Source organism: Trichoderma atroviride, chromosome 2 (assembly GCF_020647795.1).
Source record: "Trichoderma atroviride chromosome 2, complete sequence".
NCBI classification, from domain to species: domain Eukaryota; kingdom Fungi; phylum Ascomycota; class Sordariomycetes; order Hypocreales; family Hypocreaceae; genus Trichoderma; species Trichoderma atroviride.
This window is the reverse complement of record NC_089401.1, coordinates 4,927,632-4,952,802: the sequence shown is the minus strand read 5'-3', so window position 1 is coordinate 4,952,802 and position 25,171 is coordinate 4,927,632. Positions and strand designations below refer to the sequence as shown.

Sequence of the window (25,171 nt, the reverse complement as noted above, 5' to 3'; positions counted from 1 at the left end):
TGGCGAAGGCTGTGCAATCTACAGGGGGTTTGTCTTCCGGGAGGCTTTTCTATAAATCGAAAAAGTCCAAAGGGCAGCCGCAGACGCGAAAGGGTTTTTTTTTCTGATCGTGAGTGAGCGAACCCCCGCCAAGAAACGAGGCAGCTCCAATTATGCGCTCCCCCCCTGTGATGTGAAGCAAAATAAAAAGCCCAGTCGTCTCAGCTGTGCATGGAGCGCTCGGCGTGAGGCTTGCAAGACTCCATCACCAGCGATGAGAGGATAGAGGAACGGAGGTTGCACCAGCAGTCGTCAACGCAGTCTTCCCAGCCCCGGGTTATGTATGGGGGGGAAAACATTGTTCTGAAAGGCAAACTAGATCGCCTTTGTAATGGATGGCGTTGGCGAAACTGGTGCCGAGACTTTGCCAAGCCTACAATCCAGCGGTGCAGGTCTCGGCGGCGTTGCTTACTTTGGGGAGAATTGGCCCAAGCACAGGCTCGGGTTGGGCCACCAGCAAATAAAGGGCCTCATCTGGCAGTTTTCTCGGCAGAGTCTGGAACCGGCCGCCCAGAGTGTTAGTCACCCGCGGGCGGCCCAGAAAAAGAAGAGAATTCCCAAGAAAGAGACGAGAGCGCGGCGTGCTGTCAGCTGCGCGCTCAGTGTCGTATTGATAGTATCCATGCCAAGCCAAAAGGCGGCAGTTAGCTGTGGATGAGAAATGAAGGCCGGATGGATTAGAAACACCCGCAACGGGTCTCGGGTGGAGCTGCAAAGGGCAAAGGCAAAGAAGCGGCGAAAGGAGCTGCAGCACAAGCCGGATAGCTTAATTCGAAGCGGTCGTCTAGCGGACATGGGGCCGTGGTGCAATGGGAGAGTGGTGAGGGCACATGGAAACTTGCCGAGGGAGGGCATATCAAGCGATGTGAATCAGCCGGGGGGCCGCCCTTGGGCTGCTGGAGGATGAGGGCAAAGCCTCTTGGCGGACTAATAGCCCACGATTAGCGCTGGCCATGTGAATAGCGATTGGATCTACAAGCACAAACATGTCCAGCAAAGAGTCCTAGCTCTGGCCGAGCGAGGTCCGTGACCTGGATCCGTGGATGCTTTCTTGGCGTTGTCTGAAAGACCCACCCATTCTCCCATTCTCCCATCAATATCCTCTTATTCAATAGGCATTTTCTCTCCGCTCGGGTACAGTATCCTGGACCATATGCTGCTTCCACGCCTTACCATGAACTTTACCATGAACCCATGAACCACACGTACAGCTGCCGCCAAGCTACGCATCGCGTCGCATATATCACGAGCTGATGTGACCAATGTGAACACGCAAGTCTTGGCCTTGAGCCTCGAGCCTCACAGATTGCGCAACCGTCGTAACACTGCTTCGCCAACAGCTTCCCAGAACGGCAGAATATGTGAATAAAGGCATCCAATTTGCCAAGCTGAATATTCCACACAATCTTGAAGCACCGTCCCAAAGTGACACGGAAACGAGGCGAGATCCCATACGAAGCTGTACGACGAAACTTTGGGGGACCTCCGCGGTGCGTCGGCTCCGCGACACGGAGCAGAGGTACGTACATACTAAACCACGGCGGACCGAATTCTAAACTCCTTGGTCCGGAATTTGTCCGGGCATCAAGCCAAAGCCACAAGCAGCAAGCCACAAGCGTCAAGCCACGAATCATTCTGCACCGCCACAAGATATTCCAAAACGCACCAAAACTTTTTTCGGGTCGCCAAAGTCACCTGACTCCAGACAAAAGGGCATGAACCCTACGGCCGAAAATTAGTAGTGGCAGTCCCGCCCGCCCTCTTTGCAATCCGCATCACGGCTACTACATTCGCTCGTCGATACTTGCGCGTCGATAAGCGAATTCCTTGAATCAACACACCAACCGCGATCATGGCTGATTCTGAATACGTACGTTTTTATTTTGCCTCACACGTTCCACTTCCGTCTTATGGCAGGGCAGGGCATCCGAAGAAGAGGAGGAGAATGGGCAGAGATTTTATGGACGTCGATGATGCTGCTGCCGCTGCGATAGGATGAGGGGGGGGGGAGGACTTTTTTTTTTCCCCAAGGGAAATGTCGAAGCGCTGACGAAATTGATCTTGATACAGAACGCCGAGGAGGCCGCCGAGCTCAAGAAGAGAAGAGCGTTCCGCAAGTTCTCTTACCGAGGAATCGACCTTGACAAGTACGTTGCTTTGTTCCACCCTGTGCAATGACGAACCCAGATCCGCCACCATTTGGAAGCGAGAAGAAATACATTCTTCATCAATATTCAAGACGAACAATGGCGCTGACTTAATGTTTCCCCGACACAGCCTCCTCGACCTCTCCTCTGACCAGCTCCGAGATGTCGTCCACGCCCGTGCCCGCAGAAGGATCAACCGCGGTCTGAAGCGCCGCCCCATGGGCCTCATCAAGAAGCTCCGAAAGGCCAAGCAGGAGGCCAAGCCCAACGAGAAGCCCGACCTTGTCAAGACTCACCTCCGAGACATGATTGTCGTCCCCGAGATGATTGGAAGCGTCATTGGTATCTACTCCGGCAAGGAGTTCAACCAGGTCGAGATCAAGCCTGAGATGGTTGGCCACTACCTGGGTGAATTCTCTATCTCATAGTACGTTTTACTGGATTTCTTTTTGCGGGGAGAAACTCTCCTCGATTGGTAGATGGACTCTTACTGACCCCCTCAACAGCAAGCCTGTCAAGCACGGCCGACCTGGTATCGGTGCCACTCACTCTTCTCGTTTCATTCCCCTCAAATAAGAGGTTGTGGTCTTGGGTGGTTTCTGCATTCACGGACGTTTTCGGGCGAAAAAGGACTGGTTTTAGTAGACGGAGGAAAGCCGCTACTGAAGTTGTTGATGACAATGAATTCTATGATAGTACAATAAGAAGGATTGTCTTCGCTTTCATCAAACAGCCAGCCATTAGGCGCTGTTGATACATAAAAACCATTTCCCGCTTCGCTACAAGCATGATGCGCCTTTCCACTGCTTACGTGATGCTCCTACCCACGTCTTCCAGATTCCAAATTGTCGCTGATCCCGAAACCCACTATCTTGCGAACGAGCCGTCGATCAGCAATCTGACGCTTTAGAATTGAAATTCCGACTGCATTCGTTGCATGCCTCCCCACGAAAAATAGGGACTTCATTTTTTGTTCGTTTTAGACAGGTCGAGAAATCAGCCGAGAAATGCTTCTACGAATATCTCCGAGCCGGCCCCTCAGGCCATGCGGACCGCATTTGGCGCAACCCAACGAAGCTCCTACCTGGTTATTGTAGTTTATGAGGACTTCCTCGTTTGCTCGCACGGGCTTGACAAGCCTGACAAGAATGCGGTCCGGGGGTCCAGATTCCGTCCATTGCTCGGCGTTGGCGCAGGATGTGCATGCGTGGTTCATGTGGGATCCCACGGGATAGATGTGCGCTTCTGTCTTCTGGGGATTCACGAATGCGTATTCCAAAAAGAATCTCTTGATCTTCTCTCTCCAATACCACCCGAGCTTCTTCTTGCCTATTGGTACCGACCGCAGCTTGCGAAAACGTTTCTGAAGTTTCAGTTGGATCGCCTCTGGCTGCTTGCACCATTCTTCTGCAATTGGCCATTTGTCCCCCCCTTTTGCCGTAAGCTGACGGCTGCACGAGAATACGGGACGCTCAACGATGATATTTTCACCCTTTTCAAAGTACCTATTCGCAAAAACGCCGCAGCGGCGCCGTTTAAACGTGTCCTTGATGCTGACACCCTGAATTTTGTCGGCGTCGTGGCGAGAAGGAAAACGCGCGTGCCCTTGCACTGGAGCTGGAGCCGACGTAGTAGTTTTGAGCGTATTTGACTCTGGTCTCCCGCTTGGAGAGTTCACCAGGACGATTGTCGGCGTCTCAGGAGACTTGGAAGAGTCCCCTTCATGGCCTAGGATGTAAACACACACATTAACGGACTCGACCGTGGAAACGGGAGTTGCCATTGTATTCGCATCAAAGAGTGAGAAGAGAGGGAAAAAGGCTTTGTAACTGGGAAGGGACGTGGAAAGAAAGTGATTGCGGTTGCTTACCGTTCTCACCACTTTTTCTCTGTGGTTCCGCTGGTTCAATTTCGCCAAGGGAGCTGAGACGGGTTGGGCTGGAGTGACGCATGGCGGGCAGATGTTGACCACAATTCTCCTCTAAGACCAAGTAGAAACACTATATATTAGCCCTACATTTTCAATTTCATATGTCTCAGAGCCCTTTTGATAGAAGGAGACTGCCTCACGCTGGATTCAATCTGTGTCTATGGTTTCGAGGACGAGTGTTGCACAACCGCCGTTGAGCCCGGTTTGATGATGAATCTGGCGTTTTGATCGCTAGATGAATTAGTTGTAGGAAAGAAACAATACCGTGCCAGTAATGTTGAAGTCGTGGTGGTAACGAGTGGAAAGATGACTGAGAAAAAAAAGTAGTCCAAAAAGAGCGTTGGTCAAGAGAATCCGGTAGTAGTGGAAGAGAAGAAGAGAAAATAACAAAAGTTGTTTAGGCGAGGGAAAGGCTGCCGAGTTATCCGCGACATTGTTGAGTCTACCGTGCTTGCCGCTGCCGAGCGCTCTTTCTGTCTTGACACGATGAAGTGAGTTGGTCGTGGCTGGGATGTGATTGGGAGGTGCATTGCGGAAAGACATTTGGACGAGATTGTCTCATTCTCGGGGGCTTTCTGAGCCGAAATACTGATGCCTGGCAAGTTTAAGGGACAAGCGTATTATTGCAAACGGTTTATGAAAGAGTAGGTAGATACCGTATCTTACAGTTTGCGAAGTGTGATATGCAAGTTACATAAGTGCGGTAGAATTTGAGACAACATATCGTCTTTCTGATTCAGCAGACACAATGCGGCTTTAGCAGGCCCTACTATATTGTATTCATGAGAAACGATGAGCAATTTCACTGCGACGCATCAAACTGGCCCAAGGATTGCAGATTTTTTTTTTATTCTATAAATCGGATATAACTCAGCGCTGCCCCCCTTACTCATCCTTCTTTGCAGCGGCCAGCTTGGTCGCCTTCTTCTCTTCCACCTTCAAGTGCTGTTGTCGGTAATGCTCTACGACGTGGTCAATGTTGGGGAGGTGACCGGCCTGGATGTTTCGCTGAGCATGGGATGTGAAGGCCCTGTGTATCGTGGTTCGTAACATTAGCTATTGGTCACCAGCGCAGCGTTTAAAAAAAAATGACAATGACAAATTCACGTACTCGGGGTATGCGACATCGACAAATGCGCGCTTGGTTGATGCGTTCTCAAACAGATTTCTGTCGTAGCCAGCCTGCTCCGCGGCCTTTGTGTGCAGAGAGTTGATGGCCTCCCAGTCCTCGGCCTTTGATCGGTACTTTGCGAGCACGCCGTTCCAGGTCTCGCTCTCCTGAGGGCGGAACTGGAAGACGAGAATGGTGCCCAGCAACGCGCCGAGTGTAAGCACGGATCCTTTCTATAGCAGCCTCCAGTCAGCATTTGCAGCAATCTAATTTCCGGGCGTCGAAAGAGCGAGTTATGGGCTGTTTGGTCGTACCCCGAAGGACTCGCTAACGGGCGCAGACGAGTGGTGGCCGTGGGCCTCGGAGGCGTAGGTTCGGCATGTCCGCTGCAGCTGGCGGGCGGCGCAAACTGCCCTCTGTCGTGCGGCGAACATTGTGGCGGCGCTGGAGGTCAATTGGAGGTGGTCGTCGCAAGGCTGATGCGGGCATGGAGATTGAAGCGAGTGAAGTCGTCGCCGGATGGTGGGTTGCCGATGACATAATCGGGCTGGGCCAATCATGGCGAGGCTGTTACTACAGCATGGATGTCTTCCATTCTAGAGCTCCAGCTCCAGCTCCGACTCACTCCCTTTCGTCTACCCAAAGCTGTGTAACAGCCTCTAATTAGGCATTTTACAGCTTTTAAACGCTATTCAGCTTTAAATCACGCCATTGTTGACGTCTCCTCTCGTTGTGCTACTCTACGCTTTATTTCGGGCCGCCAATTGATCCTCTTGCAGCCTTTGTGGGCTCATTTCCTGCTGCCTTTTCGTTCATCACACTTTGTTGGGCTCAAAATCATATGACGAGCTGGCAACCAGGGCTCCCTGGCTATATGCGTGAGGCTGCAGTGTGACCGCATAAAGGCCTCGCCCAAGCATTAGAGTCTGGTGTCGGACCAAGACGCAGACCGGTCCATGGGCTGCATCGTCATTGGGCCAGAGACGCGACGTGGACGTTGCCCGAACTGCGATTGCTACCTGATTGAAGCAGTTGGGTGGACAGCAGAATGACGATTTGTTATGCTTGAAGATGATAAGCACGACGACTGAGCGTTTATACATTTGGTTACCAAGCATTATTCATATCTCGGCGCCATGGATGGAGTATTGCTACTGCCGCTACCAAGCAGCACGAGCCTCAGCTGATGTCGGAATCCTCTTCTCCCTACCTTGAAGTTCTCTAGCCATCCATGCAAATATCCGACATCCAAGTACTAGCATTGCAGTATTACGGCTTCTTTCTTTGCTTTTATCTCGGCCATGACGCTAGCTGCGTAAGAAACCTGACAGTGCATACAGCACTCATTCAAACCCCTGTCGTGGGGCCAAATACGGATGCTCCAAGTGCTCGCCAACGTCACAACGACCCATTGCTGCTCTACGGAGAATCGGCAAGATACCGGCATATCCCAGAAGGCACTTGAGCATGCCTCAGGCAGTAGCTGTGTAGCCTCACTTGGAATTTCAGCGCACAAACAAGTGAAGCCCAAGCCAGATCAAGTGCTTTTCAGGTACATGCACCTGCTTGCCTTGCATGAGGCCCAAGAAAATCCCCAACCTTCTCTCAAACTTGCACAACCACCCCAAAAGCTAGCACAAAATGAAAGCGAATCTTGCAGCCACATTTGCAGACGTCGAGTCCAGCCATGATCCGACCTCGCTCGCAAGTATATCCGCATTGCCTCGCCACCTCTGGCCAATACTGCTCGCTAATGGCGGATGATCTACTGCTAAAAGGAAGAAAGGGGGCCCGAATAATCAACGTCAAAGGTGCCTCAACTAGCCTCGGCGACTTGATGCCAGCGAAACTTGCTCCCCGAGAGCATCCAGAGAAGCTGCGAGATGCCCCTTGTGCAGGCACATGCATACAACACGCTGCAAGAAGTGATGAGTGTGGGGGATGGACCCGGAAGAGTTCCACCTCGGTGAGCGTCCCAGACGATGCCATAGGCTGCTACGGACGACATGCGTTAGGTTCATTTGACCGGTGGCGCCCTTTGCTGGGGTAACATGCAGCTTTCCCTGCACGGTGGCTTGTTGTCTACGAGATTTTCGAATCCGCATGCTGGCTTTGGCTCGCTTGCTTCAAGACTACGGGATGCTAGCACCGCCGTCTGCCGCGCTACTGCTGCTCGATGTGACAGCTCAACCAACAGGACGACTCCAGTGCCTCGTGCGAGCAGCGAGAGCGCGTCCCGGGCTCGTGGACAAGGGAGTGTCTCATCATTCATGTCGTGGTTACACGGCGTTGCGAGGGCGCAAACCGTTGAATAGCAGACCATGTTGTCGGGTTGCTGATGATAAAGCCGCCTTGGGCATTGCTGCTCCTGTCTCTGCCTATCCGCGTATGTCATCTCAGCTTGTCTCTGACTCGAGTCTGCGGCCAATGGCTAACTGCATACTCGTCTTCGTTTGCTACCCACAGTGGAGCTCTCCGGGCACGGTATGGCACGGCCTATGAGATGGCTGTATGAATGCGGATATAGGCGTGGATGAGAGAGGCAGCTGAGGCTTTGATATAGCTTCACTGCAGTCTTCAAATCAAGGCTACTGCACTTTGACAGATGTCACCTTCAGAGATGCTTGGGCGGCTGCAGAGCCCGACGGCACGCCAGGCAGAAACTTGTACCAATCCCAGGCCGTCGACAAGGCGTATCATGTCAAGAAAAACGTGTAGTGCTGTTGACCACTGCACCTTGCCGTGGCCTCCCTTTGTCGGAAGCATGCTTGCTAAATTGTTCCTGCATTGGTAACACACAGCCGGGTCGAGGCTCCCTAATCACCAGGAATGTGTCACATATATTCAGGTCTCCATCCTCGGTCGTGGTGAATTAGTATACACGTGCTTGCGTCCTGAGCAGTCTATCCCAGCGCCGTCTTATCCCTTGACCTCTTTTACCAATAGAACACAAGTGGATGCTCAGTCTCATGCCACAGATTCTGTTTGTCTGTTGAGTGTTTGACTGGGTGGCCTTGTCAATATTGCCTTGCGTCTTCTATTCTATTCAGCTCTTTTCATCTCGTCGATTCGGTTACAAGCTCATGTTGTCTACATCTAGCACTGTTCACTCTGTGATCAAGTGATTTCAGACCATAGGCCTCGTTCATCACTGTCCAGCTTTGCATATATCAGAGGGCTCCGCCTTCAGCGGGAAACTAGTCCAGAATGGCATCCTTTTCCAGCCCTCGAACATCCTCAACAATACTTTCAGAAGGTCCCACAATCCATACGTGGACAATAACCACCGCCAATTCAAACAACATGGGCTCTCTGTATGATGTTATCCGTCGATGTAACAAATTTGAAGAGAGGCAAGGTACAGCAATGTGGGAGTTTGTCATTCTAGACAACTCAACTCCTGTTGGATACATGCTGCCTCAACACGTTGCCGAGATGAAGTGGGACAATACGAGCTTCAAAGTCTCCAAGTCTAGGCGCAAGATTCATCTGGACCCTGCTATCGAGTCAGGCGACGACGTTGTCAACATATGCCGCCGCGAATTTATAAAGTTGTGCGAAAAGAATGCCAACAATCTCAATGGCTGTTTGAAGAAGTGGCTCAAGAAGAGCTCAGATTTCCATCCCATTCGTGGTCTTGATGCCGAATTGGCCGGCTTGGTCATCCCCTCGGCTGCTAGAGGAATCTTTGGTATCGTTACGACGGGAGTTCACATGAACATGTTCACCATAAGAGGAGGCGGCATCTATGTGTGGGTTTCGCGACGCTCTCAAAATGTCACATATGCCGGAAAGCTTGACCAGCTTGTTGCTGGAGCGATGGATCCGGAAGACAACATGGACCCTCTGGTGACGCTGCAACGTGAAGCTATGGAAGAGGCAGGGCTTGCTGTTGACATTCACACGAAAATGGTTACTTGGAGGGGTATCTATGTCGGCAGAGCCGCTGGCGGGTCTCTGATTTCATTCTATGATCAGAAAGACCACATTGCCGGCAGTGAGGAGGGCCACATTGAGCCTGGTATCCGATACACCTATGACCTCGAAGTCAGCCCTGGGTTTGTCCCGTACCCAGAGGAGCCAGAGTCGATTGATGGGTTTGTACTGAAGCCCGTGGAGGAGGTGAAGCGTGACTTGAAGAATGCAGAGTGGAAGCCCAACTGTGGACTCGTGATGCTGGATTTCTTGCTTCGGAAGGGTGTGATTAGGGAGGAGGATGACGTAAAGTTTGGAATGCTTAGACGCGGCCTTTACAGGAACCTGCCACTTCGGATTGAGTAACGGTCTGGGACTTTTGGGAGCTGTTTTAAACCCTTGGAGCACTGTTCGCATAATCTCTTGTATACTAAAATTTATCACACCAATTAAAGAAGTTGCTCCCACAAATATCACTTGCTTAATAAATAATCTTGAAGAAGTAAAGACTGGAATCCATGTACAATTAGGTACCCGAGCCTTGAAACCTCCGTCTATCGCCCTACCCTGTTCCAGTCGGCGTCGTGCTTCAGCTTATCGTTTCCCTTGATATCATCCGCGACGAAAAAAACATCTTGGTACTAGATATCAGCATCAGCATCCTAATCATAATCAGGTAAATCTTATGGCTCTGCAGCACCGCTGATGGCAATAATGCGCAAGAAGGTCCAAGATGACTCCAAAAGTTCAAAACTTAGAACTAATTTTAGTAGCTAGGTACCTATCTACCTACTACCTACCTCGCACCCCAGGGGTGTTTCTGGACAAAAGGTTCTATAAGAGATAATTGAACTCGTCTGAAAGCCTCGGGAAATCTTTGAGTGCCTTTTAAAGGCTTACAGAGGACTTGGCAGAGGTAGTCCCTTGTAGAAGCTCTGTCCAGAAACACCCCTGGGGCGCGTAGGTACTTACCTGGGCGCTAGTAGTAGCTCCAGCTCATACTTGTATCCATCAAAACGTGGGTGCAATTCGACGCCTTCATGTACAACCAATAATGAAGCATCGGAACAAGTGCCTACAACATTTCTCTCTTTGCTTGACTGCCGCCGCAGCCTCCCAAACGTTTCAGCTCGTTCGCATCACCGGATCCACCACGGCGAATGAGACCCGCCCAATTCCCGGGGCTGAACAACCCGACTAGGGGCATTTAAGCATAGTTGCGCTTTGCCTCCATTTCCCGGCGGCCTAGACTGCACTCGGATGGGGGCTGAAGGGACTAGATCGCTAGGAGCATGTAGCTGGACGGGGTCTGATGGCCGCTGGCCTTGGTCTGCTGCTCTTGTCTGTGAGGAGGCATTGATTGGGCTGTGTTGTTGTTGTTTGTGTAGGTGGAGCTGGAGCTCAGCTGGCTTGCATTGGGAGAGGGAGCGGGAGGAGAGATTTCTTCTGCTTCCTTTTCTTCTCCCTTCTCTTCACTCTCTTTCAGTGTCTGTTTATAGAGCCGAGTTGGTTGAGCCCGCTCGCTTCATGCCAGGCCTCTTGTGTGGACGCTGCCGCCTTCTTACTTGACCCTGTCCAAGTCTACGGCTATGATATAAGACGGTGGAAAAGAGACATACAAGCATCCTCTTTTGAAATTCATTGGCACCGCATTCGCTACAGCCGCCTGCAGAAAGCCCGACTTACACGCACATCTCTACCGTATCCATGCGTCACAACACGGCGACGGCGCTCGTCCTCGCCCTCGGGGCCGTCATTTCCACCGCCACCGCCGCCAACGATAACCAGCCAGTCCCCAAATCAGGCCTCCAGCAATCATGGGCCTCGCCCGCCAAAGAAACCGTCACCTCGGGCAGCGAGATTGAACAGCAGGTTGCCTTGGGATGGTCTCCGAAGCCGACGCAGCCACCCAAGCCCTTGTTCGGCAGGATGGTGGTGCCGCGAGCGGATGGTTTTACCCTGGGGCCGGAGACGTGTGGATTTGTGCCTGGCAGCGATGGCAGTAAGTCATGGTTTACGCAAATCTGCTTTTCGTGCAAGTTTTCATGATGGGGGGAGTTGGTGAGACTGACTTTCAGCTAGACTCTATTACCTGCATCTCTTCTGGATACACTTGCACGCCTGAAGGAGGCTTCGTCGGGTGCTGTCAGCCAAACAGCGCCTGCAGTCTGATTAAGACGACGTGTATCGACTACCAGGCCTCAAAAACCGGTGCCTGCAACCTCCCGTCCGATTTCCACACTCTCTGCTGGTGAGCTTCCCATCTCTTGCGATTTTGTCTACGGGAATTGAATATTCGCTTACGCTCTCCTGCTTCTCCCCCTCTCTAGCGGCACTGCAACGGAGCCGGCTTGTTACACTTGGGTCATTTCCACGTCCGCCTCGTCCGACAAGTCCGTTGAGCTGTACACCGCTTTCGGATGCTCCTCCACGGCTGGCAAGGGCACGCTCCTGACTGTCGACCCAGGCTGGTTGGCAACGCACAGCTTCGGCCCCACGACCACGGTAGCTACAACCGCATCGACCGAGTCCTCGAGTCCTTCAGCCGCTCCTGATTCCAACGGCGGCAAAAGCAGCACCCCCCGTGGGCGCCATTGCGGGAGGCACAGTCGGAGGTGTTGCGGCGCTTGGCCTCGTTGGCCTGGTCGCTTTTCTTCTCTACCGCCACCGCAATCCTCGAAATAACGCCCCTGCTGCCGGTCAGCCTCCACAAGGACAGAACAATGCTGCCGGCGGAGCTGTCTATCCCTCGGGTGTACCGGCTGGCTATGCACCGGTGCCAATGCAGCAGCAAGGCTACTACCCGCAGCAGTTTCAGGGACAGTATCCTCCTCAGCAGCAGCAGTATAATTACAATTACCCGGCGCAGACGGCGAGCACATCTCCGGTGCATACGACTCCTTCTCCGGGTGTTTTCAAGGAGGGCGAGGCGGTTGCAACCGAGCTGCCCACGACGAGTCCCCTTGGGGCAGAGACGAACAGGGCAGAGCTGGGTGGTGGTCATTAGATGAATGGTATATGATTCATGGGATGTGCATGATAAAGGAGCGGCTGATTTCGTTTTCTCTTGTTTATGGATAGAAACTGCAAGCCAAAGACAATCTCTTTCAAAGTTTTTGATTGAACATTGCGATGGAAATATTTGTTGGATCAGAGTATAATGAAGCGCCTTTAGTGAATATGGATATATTTGTGTGTTTATCAAATCATTTTCAAGTACAACCGTCATGTATACCCTTTTAAATGGGGTACTTGGGAGGAAAAAGGGATTGCAAGTCAACAAACCAGCTCTGGCCTACTCCTTTGTGACCTTGTCCCACCACTGGGGCCAGTTTACCACAATGTTCTTCTCGCGAGCCTCTTCCGCAGCAAACACCATTGCGTGACTGCGAATCACCTCCTCGAGCGTGCACCCCACAAACTCATTCTGCGCCTTTTCAGCCTCCCACCCGTGATTCTTCACCCGGTCACACGCCAAGACGAACTGTCTCGTGAGGCCCAAGTCGCCGCCGCCGTGGCCCTTGTGCTCCGCGTGCGGCGTGTAGACCTTTGTCTCCTTGGTGTCAAAGTCTTGCACGATGATCTTTTCGGAATCGGTGTAGATTTCGCCGTGCTCGCCGTAAAAGTAGGAGAAGCGGTCGCATTGCTTCTTGGTCTGGGCCACCATCTGGATGGTGACGCGCTTGGCGGGCTTGATGGACTCGGGCCATGTAATGGTGACAAACTGGTCGTCGCACACGTTGTTGTCGGACTCAAAGACGCAGCGGCCGAACCAGTTGCGCGAGCTGACCACTTCTTCCGGGGTTGACTCGTCATAGTCTTCTTCGAGGACCTTGATGACGGCCTGTTTGCGCTCGTCGAGCGTTTTAAAGTCTTCAATGTCGTGCACGACGGTGGTCATTGGCCAATCTGTGTTGCCGGTGCCAACTCCCTCGCAGTTGGCACTGAGATATACATTCTTGGCAGAATATTTGCAGCCAGAATCGCCGAGGGGGCAAGTCATGCAGTTTGTAGCAGATCCCGCGGCGGCGGGCTTGCGGCTCTTTTTGAAAAACTGCAACCCGCCAGTCGACGATACATAGTTGGGGAGATGAGGCTCGCCCTCTCCGGCCTTTTCCGGGGAGCAGAGCAGCCACAGGATCAGATCGATATCGTGGCAGCACTTGGCCAGCAGCGACGGCGCCGAAGTCTTTGAGTTTCTCCAGTTTCCTCGCACGTACGAGTGCGTAAAGTGCCACCAGCCAACGGGCTCTGTGTGGACGACGCTGTTGATGTCGCCGATGATTTGGTCTTCCACCAGCAGCTTCCGCAGCATCATGTTGTGCGGGCTGTATCGCAGCACATGGCCAATGGAGAAGATGTTGGATGCGAGCTGCGGCTTGAGAGACTTGTATATGTCGAGACAGTCCTGCAGAGACGGCGCAAGCGGCTTCTCGCACATGATGTGAATGCCCAGCGGAGCCAGGCCGACAACGACCTCCCGGTGCATCTGGTCTTGGACACAGACAAAAGCGCCGTCGACGCCCTTGGGGACGTCCTTTTCGCCATTGGCTACTCTCTGGCGCCGCTCCTGCTCATACTCGACAAAGTCTCGCCAGTCTGAGAACATCTGGCCTTGGCCGGGGCCGTTGCTGCCCCAGATGTGCTGCTTGCCGAGCGTCTCTCGTCGATACTTGTCCGGATCTGCCACGGCGGCCACTACGCCGTTGCTGGCGATGTCAATGCCTCTCGCATAGCCAATTCCTCGAGCACCGGCGCCAATGATGATGAAGCGGGGAGGATCGTCTGACATTTCGGGCCGTGGGAGAGGCTTCACATGGGCATCGCCGGCGGCGTCATTGGAGACCTTGAGCGAGGCCATGATGGCGATGTAGTGGAGAGACGTTTGTCAAAGCGAGCACTATGAGAGAGAATGGCCCCTATAAATAAATGATGATAGATTAGTAGGCCGTTGCTGTTTGTGAGACGAGACATGCGTCGGGTATGTTGTCAAATAGAGGCTTGGCAGGCACACATATATAGATGCCCACTCATAATCCCCATGATAAGGCACGTTTTAGCCAGGGATTCCCGCTGTCGAGCCCAACCGGCCGCCCAATCAGCTTGGAGCCGATGAAAGACAGTGGCTTAACGGCCTCTCAGGCATTGGACGAGAGGCCCTGCAACGTTCCAGTGCTAGCAAAATGAGGGGGGAAGCCGTCAACTGGATCAGATGATGGCGCTGCTTATCGACTATATGGGGCAAGATTAACGGCGACAAGCTCTCGGTGGGGGGAGGTTTTGGGGTATAGGCTGAAGTTTACAGCACTTACGGTGCAGCCTGGGGCTTATGTTAGCTTCAATAGTGAGTACCGACCGAGATTTTAGGGGCTCTACAGGTATCGTCTTACAGGCCTGGAGAACTTTCCTAGGCTCTCCTGGATCGGACCAAAACTTCAATGAGACGCCAATTGCTGGGGAGACGCTCTTCTTCCTTGTCCCTTCTCCGCCAATTAGTCTGGCCTCGGCATTCGACAGAACTCGCTAATTGACATTGTGTGGTTACATCCGATCATTCAAGATGCCGGGATCCGAGTCCAATCTGGACGATGCCCTGGTCTGGATCGACTGCGAGGTGCGAAGTGCCGTCTTACTGCCCGCTTCATGGCGTGAGCTGAGCTGAGCTGAGCTGTACTAAAACCGCATTGTATATCGATAGATGACCGGCTTGAACCCCGATACCGAGGAGATTATTGAAATCTACTGCATTCTCACTACGGCAAGCCTCGACATCATCGACGCCGAGGGCTACCATGCCGTCGTCCACTGGCCGGCCTCTCGTCTGGACCAGATGGACGAGTGGTGCACCAACACCCACGGCAAATCAGGCCTGACGGCCGCCGTGATAGCTTCAGAGACGACTCCGCAGCAGGCCGCCGACGGTCTCTACCGCTACATCACAACGTTCCTCCCCAAGCCTCGCACCGCGCTGCTGGCCGGCAACAGCGTGCACGCCGACAGGGCCTTTCTGCGAAAAGGTCCGTACGGCAAAGTGATGGAGCACCTGCACTACCGCATCCTGGACGTTAGTGCCATCAAGGAGGCTGCTCGGCGGTGGAGCCCGCCACAGGTTCTCTCGCGGGCGCCGGCCAAGAAGGGGAGCCACAAGGCCAGGGACGACATCTTGGAGAGCATTGAGGAGGCGAGATATTACAGGGAGGCTATATTTGCCCGCCGGTGATGACGGACGGTAGCAATTGGGTATGGAAAGGCGAATCTGGCGCCAACATGTTGGGTGCGAGTGCATTGGGAATAGTTGAACAGATGAATAGCTTCTTCAGCAAATATATTAAAATGCAACGCTCGACGTCATCAGAAGCCCAACTCGTCTACTCAATCTGCCCACTCGTTCATTCCGTGCATATACAGTTGCACCACTAATTCCTAATGCCACCAAGCACAAGAATTAATGCCAACAGCAGAAAAAGTAACAATGAAAACCTGTTCACAATTTGCCTCTGCCCAAGCACCAATCGCGCTGATTTGATGTCATTGATGGCCCAAAGCTCGGGTCTCGTTGGACGAGCAGGCAACGACTGACCGCCCAGCTGCAGCTCCATTGAAATTGGGCTACTTCGCACTGTCACAGCCTACACGAGATGTATATACACATACAGTGCGAATTGGGCCACCGCCAGCACTGGCTGCCCCTCCATCGTTTGACGAGATGCCCAACCTCCCCCACCAGATCCTGGAGCTTCCCCTCCTCGCCCCCTAAAGCTCTCGCGACATCCCCTATTTTTCCCGCTGGGCCTGGGGATCATTAGCGATAAATACCTACAGCTCTGCTTCCATTTCTCTCTCTCTCTTGACATCACCAACCCTCATCCTACGAGCTGATCCCGCCGAGTTTGAGCCGCCATCATGGACGTCAAGACTGTCGAGTTTACTCCCTTCCAGGACCAGAAGCCCGGAACGTACGTCACAGCCATCGCCACTCTCCAAGACAAGCTTGCATTGCATCTGCTGACACCAGCTTCGCATCACCAGTTCTGGTCTCCGAAAGAAGGTCGTCGTTTTCCAGAAGCCGCACTACAGCGAGGCGTTCGTTGCCAGCATCCTGCTGTCCATTCCCGAGGGCGCTGAGGGTATGAGCTATGCCGTTCTGCAAATACAGCCTCGAGCTGAAAGCTGATGATTCTCCCCCTTCCGTCTGTCTAGGCTCTTCCCTTGTCATTGGTGGTGATGGCCGGTTCTGGAACCCCGAGGTCATCCAGCTGATTGCCAAGATCGGCGCCGCCTACGGTGTCAAGAAGCTCATCATCGGCCAGAATGGAATTCTTTCCACTCCCGCCGCCAGCCATGTCATTCGCATCCGCAAGGCTACCGGAGGCATCCTGCTCACTGCCAGCCACAACCCCGGTGGTAAGTCCCTCACCTGAATCTGCCAAGCTGAAGAGAGAAGACGCTGACGATGCCGTGTTTCTAAACCAGGCCCCAAGAACGACTTTGGTATCAAGTACAACTTGGCCAACGGCGGCCCTGCTCCCGAATCCGTCACCAACAAAATCTTCGAGACCTCCAAGACCCTGACATCATACAAGCTCGCTTCGATCCCCGACATTGACATCTCCACCGTTGGCACCAAGACCTATGGCGCCCTGGAGGTCGAGATCATTGACAGCACCGCCGACTACGTCGCTATGCTCAAGGACATCTTCGACTTTGACACCATCAAGAAGTTCTTCTCCTCCCACCCCGACTTCAAGGTCCTCTTTGACGGCCTGCACGGCGTCACTGGACCCTACGGAACCGCTATTTTCGAAAAGGAGCTTGGCCTTAGCGGCGCCACTCAGAACTGCGTGCCCAGCCCCGACTTCAACGGCGGACACCCCGACCCCAACCTCACCTACGCCCACTCCCTGGTGGAGGTTGTCGACAAGAACAACATCCCCTTTGGTGCTGCCTCTGACGGCGATGGCGACCGAAACATGATTTACGGCGCCAACGCCTTTGTCTCCCCCGGAGACTCTCTCGCCATCATTGCCCACCACGCCAAGCTCATCCCCTACTTCCAGAAGAACGGCGTCAACGGCCTTGCCCGATCCATGCCCACCAGCGGCGCCGTCGACCTGGTCGCCAAGGCACAGGGCCTCACTAGCTATGAGGTCCCCACGGGCTGGAAGTTCTTCTGCGCGCTCTTTGACGCCAAGAAGCTGTCCATCTGCGGTGAGGAGAGCTTCGGCACTGGTAGCGACCACATCCGTGAGAAGGACGGCCTGTGGGCCGTCATTGCCTGGTTGAACATTATTGCTGCCCTTGGTGTCCAGAACCCTGGTGTCACCCCTTCAATCAAGCAGATCCAGAAGGACTTCTGGACCCAGTATGGACGTACATTCTTCACCCGATACGATTATGAGGATGTCGACTCCGAGGGCGCCAACAAGGTTGTTGGCGAGCTGGAGGCTTTGGTTGCCAACCCCAGCTTTGTGGGCAGCAAGATTGGCGAGCGCACTGTCACCAAGGCCGGCAACTTCTCATACACTGACCTCGATGGCTCAGTCTCATCCAACCAGGGTCTCTACGCTGGCTTCTCTTCTGGCAGCCGCATTGTCGTCCGTCTCTCTGGTACTGGCTCCTCTGGTGCCACTATCCGTCTGTACATTGAGCAGCACACCAGCGACCCATCCAAATATGATCTTGACGCTCAGGATTTCCTCAAGGATGAAGTCAAGTTTGCGACAGAGCTGCTCAAGTTCAAGGAGCACATTGGCCGTGATGAGCCCGATGTCAAGACCTAAGCAAGCATTTTGGTGTGCATAAAAAGATACTGTTTGTTATTTATTTATTTATTAATCGAAGCATAGTGTGTTTGAATGGGGCGGAAGGTTTTTAAAAAAACAAAAGATGTATGAGTGAGTCATGCCCAGCAATAAGTTGTATTAAAAGCAAAAGAATTATACGAAATCAATCTTTTTTTACGTTTTTTCAAGAGCGTAGCTACAACGTCCAAAGCAGTGCCAACTTTTGAAGACTTTTAAGAAACAAAAAAACAAAAACATGAAACAGGATCATAGGCGTTAGAAATTAGCTGAGATGATCTTCCTATACAGACTTTTTTGATGAGAGTAGATTATTTCTCAGCGCCATGCTTCCAACAGGAAAAAAAGAAAAAGAAAAGAAACGTATTGCCAGTCGGTCGTCGTTAGATTATCAGTCGTATCGTCGTTAAGTTGTTCGCTAAATGTTGAGCGGGTATAAAAATATAAGATGAAGAAGAAAAGAAAGAAGAGAAGCGTTACTGTCGTGAAAAGCTGCCTGAGGCTGTACCATTTTTGAGTCGCCGAGGTAGTTTTAAAAAGAAACTTGGAAGAGATAGAAGAAGATATGAGACTGAGTCGTTCGACATTAAGCTCTTCCTGGCGTGGTTGGCCGGGACGCAATTCTCGGTGTATACGGCCTGGGCGTGATGGGCCGGGATGTATTGGACTTTTGGGGGACGTAGAATAGATCACTGAAGCTTTGAGCGGCTTGAGAGGACATTAGAATAAAGAGCATACTACAGCGAATAGAAGAGGCAGTTGGAAAAAAAAAAGACTTACCTTCTTCGCTGTAAAATTGAAGTTCGAATGATCCTCCGGTGCCTTTTCGTTGTGTTTGTTGCCTGTATTGCTGGCTGAAGACGTATAGCTGAACGTCGGCCAGGCGGACTCTCTTCCGGCTGACTCGTTTGAGCCAGGTGGGAGATGAAGATTGATGCGTTACTGTAATAAAAGAAGACATGCTTTTAGCTTTTCGACTCTTTTTTATGCGTGGCATATGTGATACTAACCAAAGGCTGTCCAGACGGGGCATTGGCGCAGCTCGCCTTCATAAACGGCGACGTGGATACGGCGGCCTCCAGTGTGCCGGTCTTCATATATGACGAGTGAATGCTTGAAGCCATCGTCTAGAATAGCACTGCTTAAAGTGTGAGAAAAAAAATATGAGAATGGGGTTGTGAAATCAGGATAGGCAACTCACGCTTGGAAGAGTTTGCGTTCGCCCTTGAGAGCGTATTCTTTGGTCGCCAGCTGCACTGTCAAGGCGTTGCGAGACTTGAGGGCCAGGAACGTGCAGTACATGAGAATCAACTCTGTAAGCATACCATGTTAGTAACAGCATCTACTGTACATTGCCATTCTGTGGCGAGTTGTCACGCGAATGAGTGGCACTCGGCGCCTCGTGTCAAAATCAACATACCTTCCCAGGTCTGGAAGCGCAATGTTGCCCAGAGCTTGGAGCAGTTTTCGGAATGGCTCCATCTTGTAAACTGTATGGAATCATTCTCCCGCTGGATACATAGCTCATGAACCCCGCGGAGAGAAAACCATGGTCCACCCATGTAAAATGTTCGAAGCAGGAGGTAAGGGGGAGCCATCCCGCCCATCAGAGTAGGCGATGAGGGAGATTTTATCATCGTCGATGGGCCTGGATGATAGTTAGCTACATCATCGCGTTTGATAAAATAATGAGCATTGCAATACGTATTCGTAAATAACCTACCGTCGAAAGAGGACCTTTGAGTTGATGGGAATAGTCAAGTGACCCCACGGTCGATGCGGTCCAAAGGATTCGGATCTGGCATTTGGTCAATGAGAGAATGATCTCATGTCCCCTGCGTTAGAATACAACTACTTACGGCAGCCCGCCCTTCATAGGTGACCGAGAGGGCAAAGGTGTAGAAAAGACTTGTTCAGCCCAATGTACGGACTGTATCAATACGTGTAAGCGATACGCTGCCTAGCAAGGATGAGACTGTCTTACGGTATCTTTTCCTATGGGAGCTATGGTCCTGTAGTGGACTACAGGGCCAGCTTGTATTGGAGGCGGAGCTATTCTCATGTTAGCGCAAATGCTTATTGTTCCTGTTATTGACGATGATGCATACGAATTCCTCTTGCTTCTCGCAGATTCATAATTTGCAGGCGGAACGCTTCCATCATTTTGAGATCGAAATCGGGCGATCTTGAGTGATGAGATTAGCATATTGTGAAAAATGCAATTGGAAAAAAGGCTATTACCTGGATAATAGGTTCCGGATGGCAGTCAGATAATGATTATACACGACGAATCGTTGAGGAAGCTGTAGACCGCCCGCCTCATTGGTCATTTCGTGAAACATGGTCCGCCAGCGGTTTACTTTGGTCAGGTTCCGGTCCTCATAGTGCGTTACAATGTCCCGCAGAGATCGTGACAGGCATGGCAAGATGGTATTAAGAGGATCCAGCACCAGTGGCACGCGGTCCTGGTGGACTTGGGACAGGTCAGCCAGCTCTCGCAGAATCAAGCTAGTGGTCCTGATCTCGTCGATAAGCGACCGCAACTGCCGACGATTGGCCTCTGGCAGAGCTTGGAAGAGGCCTTCGAGGCGCAGCCAGACGCTGTCTGATCTCTCTGCTTCCAAGCAGCATCCCTTTAGAAGATGGGCATCAACCGTGGCCCCCGCATCCTCGACTGGCAGGGTTACCTCCATGGCAGGATTGTATGGGTTGGGAAAAGAGAGAAACAGTCGAGTAATTGTGATGAAATGGAACAAAACCGAGAGCCTGAAGAGGATCGCAGAGGCCTATCCAAGCATTGGCCAGATGAGATGGACTGATATCCTGGACGAGTCGGCGTGAATCAAGTATTACCCAGCTACTCGGCGCCTACTCTATCGGGCTCTCACAATAAGTTTGGCCGGCCGCGTCGCTTCCCGGCGCCGGTGGAAGTGGATTGGCTATCACCGGCAAATTCTATACAATATACGATTCCTCTGCACCTATCGGTCAATCGCAGAGCAAGAAGGGAGAAAGCCCAAGAAAGTTCCTTGTGACCGCAGCGAAGCCAGCGAGACGAAGAGAAGCCAGACAGGATTCCGGAAGATTGGGTCGGGTTAATATTAGATCAAATCGAAATGTCGGAGTGGCAGGGTGGACCAGTAGTTAAAAGTCGGGGTGGGCGGGGGGGGAAATCAATGAGAGAGAGCATGCAACATCAAATCCGGGAGCGTGGAGGGGGATCTTTTTTTCCCACGCTTGCTCTGTAGTTTGTAGCACAGGAAATTGGTGGCGGCCCAATGCATCAAAGGGCAGAAAAAGGAAGAAAGGGCGAAAAAAGGGTGTTGAGTCGCAACACCAACAGCATCCAGTTGCATTGGGTTGAGAGACATGCGCCACAAGCAAATGGATTGACCTGCTAGTAATGCTGTGTCTGGCATAAATCCGTTTACAGCCTGTTTTTTTTTTGCTCTTTGTTCGTCAGAAAAGAAGATCCCTCGACATGTCCAGAGCAGACGCAGCCCATCGGATGACCAGCGGATGGATGCATCGCGAGCAGCCCACCAGCAGACGCAGAGCCCGTCACCCCATTTGCCGTCGCCTTGGAGCCACAGGAGCCTCGCAGCAGCTCCGGCAGCTCACAGCCTGCCACGAAAGCAAGCGTGTCTGCGTGTCTGCGTGTGTCGACCCGACGCTGGTCTGCGGTGCATTGGGCCGGCACTTGCATGGCCCGAATGCAGCAAAGCATCCTCTGTTGGTAACGCACACGAGCCTGGCCAGCGCCAACAGCGAATCGCGGCCGATGGTGCATCTCCTCCCACCGGGGGACCATTGGCTCGCTTGCGGTGGAGGCAGATAGCAGGCCGGCCTCTGATTGAGCGGTGGGCGAGCACGAATCGCTCTTGGTCGCTGCTTTTCGACGTGGGTGGATGTGGCTGGACGACGGGGGTCCGAGGTTCTTTGCGAGGTTCGGGGCCTCACCAGCCTCAAACGGGCTTCCCTTCGCAGAGCCGCCTTTGAGGCTGAGGGAACTGGAATGGCAGATTGTGGAGAGCCAGAGATGGGCGGGCCGGGCCTCCGTCGACCGGGCCTCGCCCCCTTTTCCTCTCGAGCTACTGTTTTCTCGTCTCGCTTTTTTTTCTTGGCTGTCTGTCGCCGGCGGTTTGTGCTTGGATGGATTCGGTTGATTCCAGAGCGGAGGGTCCTTCCGGGTTCCGGCCTCGAGAGCTCCGCAAGTGTGATTGATCCGTGCCGAGATGCGCATCACCAGCCACGCAGAAAGCTGGGAAAGCTGGGAGAATACCTATTCTGCTAGTAGTGTAGTAATTGAAGCCACGCTTCGAGATGATGGATAGGTAGATTGAAATTGTAGTCTCACGGCGTCGCATCTACCAGTGTGCAAGCGTATATTGGCCACCTTGATGTTTTCAAGATGCAGTCACATTTCTAGAGTCAGGCAGCAGTAGTATAATCTTGTCAATTCATGGCCCAATGGCTCCATTGTTATTACGTCGAATGAAGCTCACGCAAAAAGTATTCGATATCGCATTGTAGCTCTGCCGGCCACTATCCCGTTCAATTACAAGTATGCGAGACCCTGTTTCCGTTGAATTTCCGGCACCTGAAAGCAAATAGTACGCAACCCATTCCGTGCATTCGTACAACACCGTCCTGCCCAAAATACAAAGAAATCGACATCACCAGCATGGGCCTTTATGCTTGGCTTTAGAGCGAGGCACGCGGCCTCATTGCCATTATCCTCGACCCAAGTGCTATGTGAATCATTTGCAGAAAGAATCACCATAAGCATGATTCAGCATTCTCACCCCGCGACCAGCACCAGTTTACGATGACTCGTCCTCCTGGTCAGCCTGTCAAGAGATAATGTCAGTATAGGATCTCATGAGCAACTCAAACTCAAGCAAGGGAACAATCAACGTACGTTGTAAGCCTGCTTCTCATCCTCGTAGCGCTTCTTGTCGGCGGCAGCCTTGGCCTCATAGGGGGCACGCTGCTTGTCGTTCAGGGCCTTCCATCGCTCACCGAGCAGCTTGCCGACCTGACCGAATGAGATGCCGGGGTTCTCCTCACGGACGTTCTCACGCTGCTCGTTGGCGAAGAACATGTAAGCAGAGAGACCACGCTTGGGAGCGTTGGGGTCTGGTCCGAGTTAGCCACCAAATCTTGGACACATGTACATGTGGTGGAAGACATCACATACCCTTCTTGGCGCGCTTCTTGGTGTCCTTGGCACCGCGCTTTCCAGATGCAGCCTTGGGCATTGTGACTGATGTGTTTTGTTATTTCTAGAGATGCGTTAGTCGCGATTGCCTTGCATGCAAAATGGTTGATTGGAGTGGTGTTTGTGATGAAAAAAAAAAAATGAGAAATAAAGTTGAGCGCCGGCATGGCACGTCAAACAGCCGCAGCGCTTGTTCGCCAAAGCGAAAAGCGCAATGAGAATGAGTGAACGTGGGCCATGTAGAGGGGTAGCTTTGTGGTGTAGCTCGAGGTAGATGGAGCTCAGCATGAGGTAGCAAGCGCGCTGTGAAAAGGCAATTGAGACGGCATGCGTTGCTCAAGGGGGGATTTGAAGCTCAAAAATGAACAAGTCAAAACCATCTTCGTACTTGAAGAGACTTTTCGCAAAGACAAACGCGGCCGCGACGTTGAGATTTTTTTCTTTCTCTTCGATGCGAGCCGCTTGAGTCGGCGTGCGCTGCTGAGCTATCCAAGGCGCAGCAGAGGCGAAAGAGCGTGCTAATGAGAGAGGAAGAGCAAATGCACGATCAGAGATGCAGAGGCAGTCTCCGTGGGTGCAAAGCTGCGAGGGCAAAAATGAAGCTGGGAACAAGGCAAAAACAAGATGCAACGGCAGAATAAAGCCAATTGCGCGCAGGGCAAGATGCGTGATGCGGTGATTGCTGGTGACCTGGTGCTTGGCTGGGATGCACGGCGAAGGCGAGGTACTCACAGAGATAGGCGCGTTGTGTTGCGACGAGGACGCGGGTGCGGTTTGTATGGGAGGATTTTTGTATGGGAGAATTTGTATGGGAGAGGGAGAAGGGGAGGCGAGCTTTGTATGGGGGAGGGCCAAGCAGCCTTTTTACTATGGGCGGGTGATTGCGAGTGCGGGCTGCGGAGAGAACGCGCGCACGCGCCGGACGGCCTAAAAAGCTACCACCCACACAACTTTCTCGCACTCGATTTTTTTTTCCCTCTGTGCTTGCTGGCTGTACCCTCCGCCTAGAGGGGTGACGGTTTCTGGGCCTGGGTGAGGGGGGTGCTTGCTGCTGGGCCATGTACCTCCTCTCTGCCTACCGTACCGCTAGTAGCGAATGTGCCCTCTCTGGGCGCTGGCGCTGGTGCTGGCGCTGGCCGAGGGAGCTGGGAAGCTGGGCTGGGCAGGCCGGCCAGGTACTGCTACTGCTGGGCGGATGGGGCACGGAGTACACGCTGCTGGGTGCTGGCTGCGGCGGAGCGCTGCTACAGGCGGCACACTGGGCAACGCACACTGGGCAGCACACACTGGGCATGGGGTGCTGTCCCGGCCGCAAGGTACTTGTACCTGCGCCCTTGTTTGCCTGCTGCCGAGTACTCGTCCTTTGCTCTGGCTCTGGGATCATGGCTGCCGCTTCTGCACATCAAGTTTGCAAGGCGAGCAGCATGATATTGACATGCATCTCTTGTCTTTCTTTTCCAGTGGTTGATTACAGCTGTCCCGCGAGTAGAACACGATCGATTGTCACTGCCATTACCAACATTTTACCAAGCAGCATTGATGAGTGTTGCTCATCTGCCCTGTTACTGCTGCCCTCGGTCCTACCTCTGTGTTTGTACAAGTAGGTATGCGCGCAGAGCCAAGGAACTGCAGGATGCGGCTTGATCAACCAGCCGCTCCATGGATGGTTGTGTACCTGGGTAGGCATTTGTTGCAGGCAGCAGCATGGCATTAGGTAGACAAGTAGAGCAGCAAGCACTGCAACTGCCAGAGTAATTTCCTGCCTGCTTCCTTGCAGCAGATGAGTCTTGGATACCTGTTTCCTTCTGCTGGCATCATCATGACTTACACAGGCGAGCCACTGCTTTGCTCAGCGTTTGCTGCTGCTTCTTGACAACAATTCGCAGGCATGTACCACCTCATCAAGCTTTGATTTGCGCAACAGGTACTGTACTCAACTGCGAAAAGGCGCATTTCGTCCGTGGCCACTCCCATAGACGCACCACCGCGCATAAGTCGTAGCCACCG

General features: G+C 52.7%; 15 protein-coding genes across 15 annotated transcripts; 7 read left to right on the top strand and 8 right to left on the bottom strand.

Annotated features, from left to right (window-relative positions):
- Positions 1 to 1,891: 1,891 nt before the first annotated feature.
- TrAtP1_004445 (40S ribosomal protein uS19) lies at positions 1,892 to 2,762 on the top strand (the record flags this gene model as incomplete). The annotated part of the gene is made up of 4 exons (XM_014083964.2): positions 1,892 to 1,909; positions 2,110 to 2,186; positions 2,317 to 2,613; positions 2,693 to 2,762. 4 exons carry the CDS (start codon positions 1,892 to 1,894, stop codon positions 2,760 to 2,762), a joined length of 462 nt encoding a protein of 153 aa, XP_013939439.1.
- A 403-nt stretch (positions 2,763 to 3,165) lies between these two features.
- TrAtP1_004444 (uncharacterized protein) lies at positions 3,166 to 4,138 on the bottom strand (the record flags this gene model as incomplete). The annotated part of the gene is made up of 2 exons (XM_014083963.1): positions 3,166 to 3,914; positions 4,057 to 4,138. The coding sequence occupies 2 exons, from the start codon at positions 4,136 to 4,138 to the stop codon at positions 3,166 to 3,168; spliced, it is 831 nt and encodes a 276-aa protein (XP_013939438.1).
- A 5-nt stretch (positions 4,139 to 4,143) lies between these two features.
- On the bottom strand, positions 4,144 to 4,732 carry TrAtP1_004443 (uncharacterized protein). Its single transcript, XM_066112302.1, has 2 exons — positions 4,257 to 4,732; positions 4,144 to 4,167 (listed from the first exon to the last, which is right to left on the bottom strand). The coding sequence occupies exon 1, from the start codon at positions 4,657 to 4,659 to the stop codon at positions 4,357 to 4,359; it is 303 nt and encodes a 100-aa protein (XP_065968385.1). The 5' UTR covers positions 4,660 to 4,732; the 3' UTR covers positions 4,144 to 4,167; positions 4,257 to 4,356.
- Positions 4,733 to 4,878: 146 nt separating this feature from the next.
- TrAtP1_004442 (uncharacterized protein) lies at positions 4,879 to 5,861 on the bottom strand. Its single transcript, XM_066112301.1, has 3 exons — positions 5,542 to 5,861; positions 5,228 to 5,460; positions 4,879 to 5,146 (listed from the first exon to the last, which is right to left on the bottom strand). Exons 1-3 carry the CDS (start codon positions 5,785 to 5,787, stop codon positions 5,002 to 5,004), a joined length of 624 nt encoding a protein of 207 aa, XP_065968384.1. The 5' UTR covers positions 5,788 to 5,861; the 3' UTR covers positions 4,879 to 5,001.
- A 1,505-nt stretch (positions 5,862 to 7,366) lies between these two features.
- TrAtP1_004441 (uncharacterized protein) lies at positions 7,367 to 7,945 on the top strand (the record flags this gene model as incomplete). The annotated part of the gene is made up of 3 exons (XM_066112300.1): positions 7,367 to 7,613; positions 7,694 to 7,711; positions 7,833 to 7,945. The coding sequence occupies 3 exons, from the start codon at positions 7,367 to 7,369 to the stop codon at positions 7,943 to 7,945; spliced, it is 378 nt and encodes a 125-aa protein (XP_065968383.1).
- Positions 7,946 to 8,434: 489 nt separating this feature from the next.
- On the top strand, positions 8,435 to 9,508 carry TrAtP1_004440 (uncharacterized protein; the record flags this gene model as incomplete). Its single annotated transcript, XM_014083962.2, has 1 exon — positions 8,435 to 9,508. The coding sequence occupies one exon, from the start codon at positions 8,435 to 8,437 to the stop codon at positions 9,506 to 9,508; it is 1,074 nt and encodes a 357-aa protein (XP_013939437.2).
- A 1,341-nt stretch (positions 9,509 to 10,849) lies between these two features.
- TrAtP1_004439 (uncharacterized protein) lies at positions 10,850 to 11,827 on the top strand (the record flags this gene model as incomplete). Its single annotated transcript, XM_014083960.2, has 3 exons — positions 10,850 to 11,144; positions 11,225 to 11,393; positions 11,473 to 11,827. 3 exons carry the CDS (start codon positions 10,850 to 10,852, stop codon positions 11,825 to 11,827), a joined length of 819 nt encoding a protein of 272 aa, XP_013939435.2.
- A 97-nt stretch (positions 11,828 to 11,924) lies between these two features.
- On the top strand, positions 11,925 to 12,149 carry TrAtP1_004438 (uncharacterized protein; the record flags this gene model as incomplete). Its single annotated transcript, XM_066112299.1, has 1 exon — positions 11,925 to 12,149. One exon carries the CDS (start codon positions 11,925 to 11,927, stop codon positions 12,147 to 12,149), a length of 225 nt encoding a protein of 74 aa, XP_065968382.1.
- Positions 12,150 to 12,437: 288 nt separating this feature from the next.
- Positions 12,438 to 14,003, bottom strand: TrAtP1_004437 (uncharacterized protein; the record flags this gene model as incomplete). Its single annotated transcript, XM_014083961.2, has 1 exon — positions 12,438 to 14,003. One exon carries the CDS (start codon positions 14,001 to 14,003, stop codon positions 12,438 to 12,440), a length of 1,566 nt encoding a protein of 521 aa, XP_013939436.1.
- A 699-nt stretch (positions 14,004 to 14,702) lies between these two features.
- On the top strand, positions 14,703 to 15,362 carry TrAtP1_004436 (uncharacterized protein; the record flags this gene model as incomplete). Its single annotated transcript, XM_014083236.1, has 2 exons — positions 14,703 to 14,756; positions 14,841 to 15,362. The coding sequence occupies 2 exons, from the start codon at positions 14,703 to 14,705 to the stop codon at positions 15,360 to 15,362; spliced, it is 576 nt and encodes a 191-aa protein (XP_013938711.1).
- A 683-nt stretch (positions 15,363 to 16,045) lies between these two features.
- TrAtP1_004435 (uncharacterized protein) lies at positions 16,046 to 17,922 on the top strand (the record flags this gene model as incomplete). The annotated part of the gene is made up of 4 exons (XM_014083959.2): positions 16,046 to 16,098; positions 16,172 to 16,269; positions 16,343 to 16,546; positions 16,616 to 17,922. 4 exons carry the CDS (start codon positions 16,046 to 16,048, stop codon positions 17,920 to 17,922), a joined length of 1,662 nt encoding a protein of 553 aa, XP_013939434.1.
- A 607-nt stretch (positions 17,923 to 18,529) lies between these two features.
- On the bottom strand, positions 18,530 to 20,636 carry TrAtP1_004434 (uncharacterized protein; the record flags this gene model as incomplete). The annotated part of the gene is made up of 11 exons (XM_066112298.1): positions 18,530 to 18,651; positions 18,724 to 18,885; positions 18,954 to 19,081; positions 19,145 to 19,256; positions 19,364 to 19,373; positions 19,492 to 19,591; positions 19,667 to 19,741; positions 19,803 to 19,873; positions 19,928 to 19,995; positions 20,052 to 20,128; positions 20,185 to 20,636. 11 exons carry the CDS (start codon positions 20,634 to 20,636, stop codon positions 18,530 to 18,532), a joined length of 1,377 nt encoding a protein of 458 aa, XP_065968381.1.
- A 474-nt stretch (positions 20,637 to 21,110) lies between these two features.
- Positions 21,111 to 22,400, bottom strand: TrAtP1_004433 (uncharacterized protein). The gene has a single exon (XM_066112297.1). It carries the CDS (start codon positions 22,184 to 22,186, stop codon positions 21,371 to 21,373), a length of 816 nt encoding a protein of 271 aa, XP_065968380.1. The 5' UTR covers positions 22,187 to 22,400; the 3' UTR covers positions 21,111 to 21,370.
- A 366-nt stretch (positions 22,401 to 22,766) lies between these two features.
- Positions 22,767 to 23,204, bottom strand: TrAtP1_004432 (uncharacterized protein; the record flags this gene model as incomplete). Its single annotated transcript, XM_014083957.2, has 3 exons — positions 22,767 to 22,793; positions 22,865 to 23,082; positions 23,144 to 23,204. The coding sequence occupies 3 exons, from the start codon at positions 23,202 to 23,204 to the stop codon at positions 22,767 to 22,769; spliced, it is 306 nt and encodes a 101-aa protein (XP_013939432.1).
- An 18-nt stretch (positions 23,205 to 23,222) lies between these two features.
- On the bottom strand, positions 23,223 to 24,548 carry TrAtP1_004431 (uncharacterized protein; the record flags this gene model as incomplete). Its single annotated transcript, XM_066112296.1, has 2 exons — positions 23,223 to 23,228; positions 24,249 to 24,548. The coding sequence occupies 2 exons, from the start codon at positions 24,546 to 24,548 to the stop codon at positions 23,223 to 23,225; spliced, it is 306 nt and encodes a 101-aa protein (XP_065968379.1).
- Positions 24,549 to 25,171: the final 623 nt, after the last annotated feature.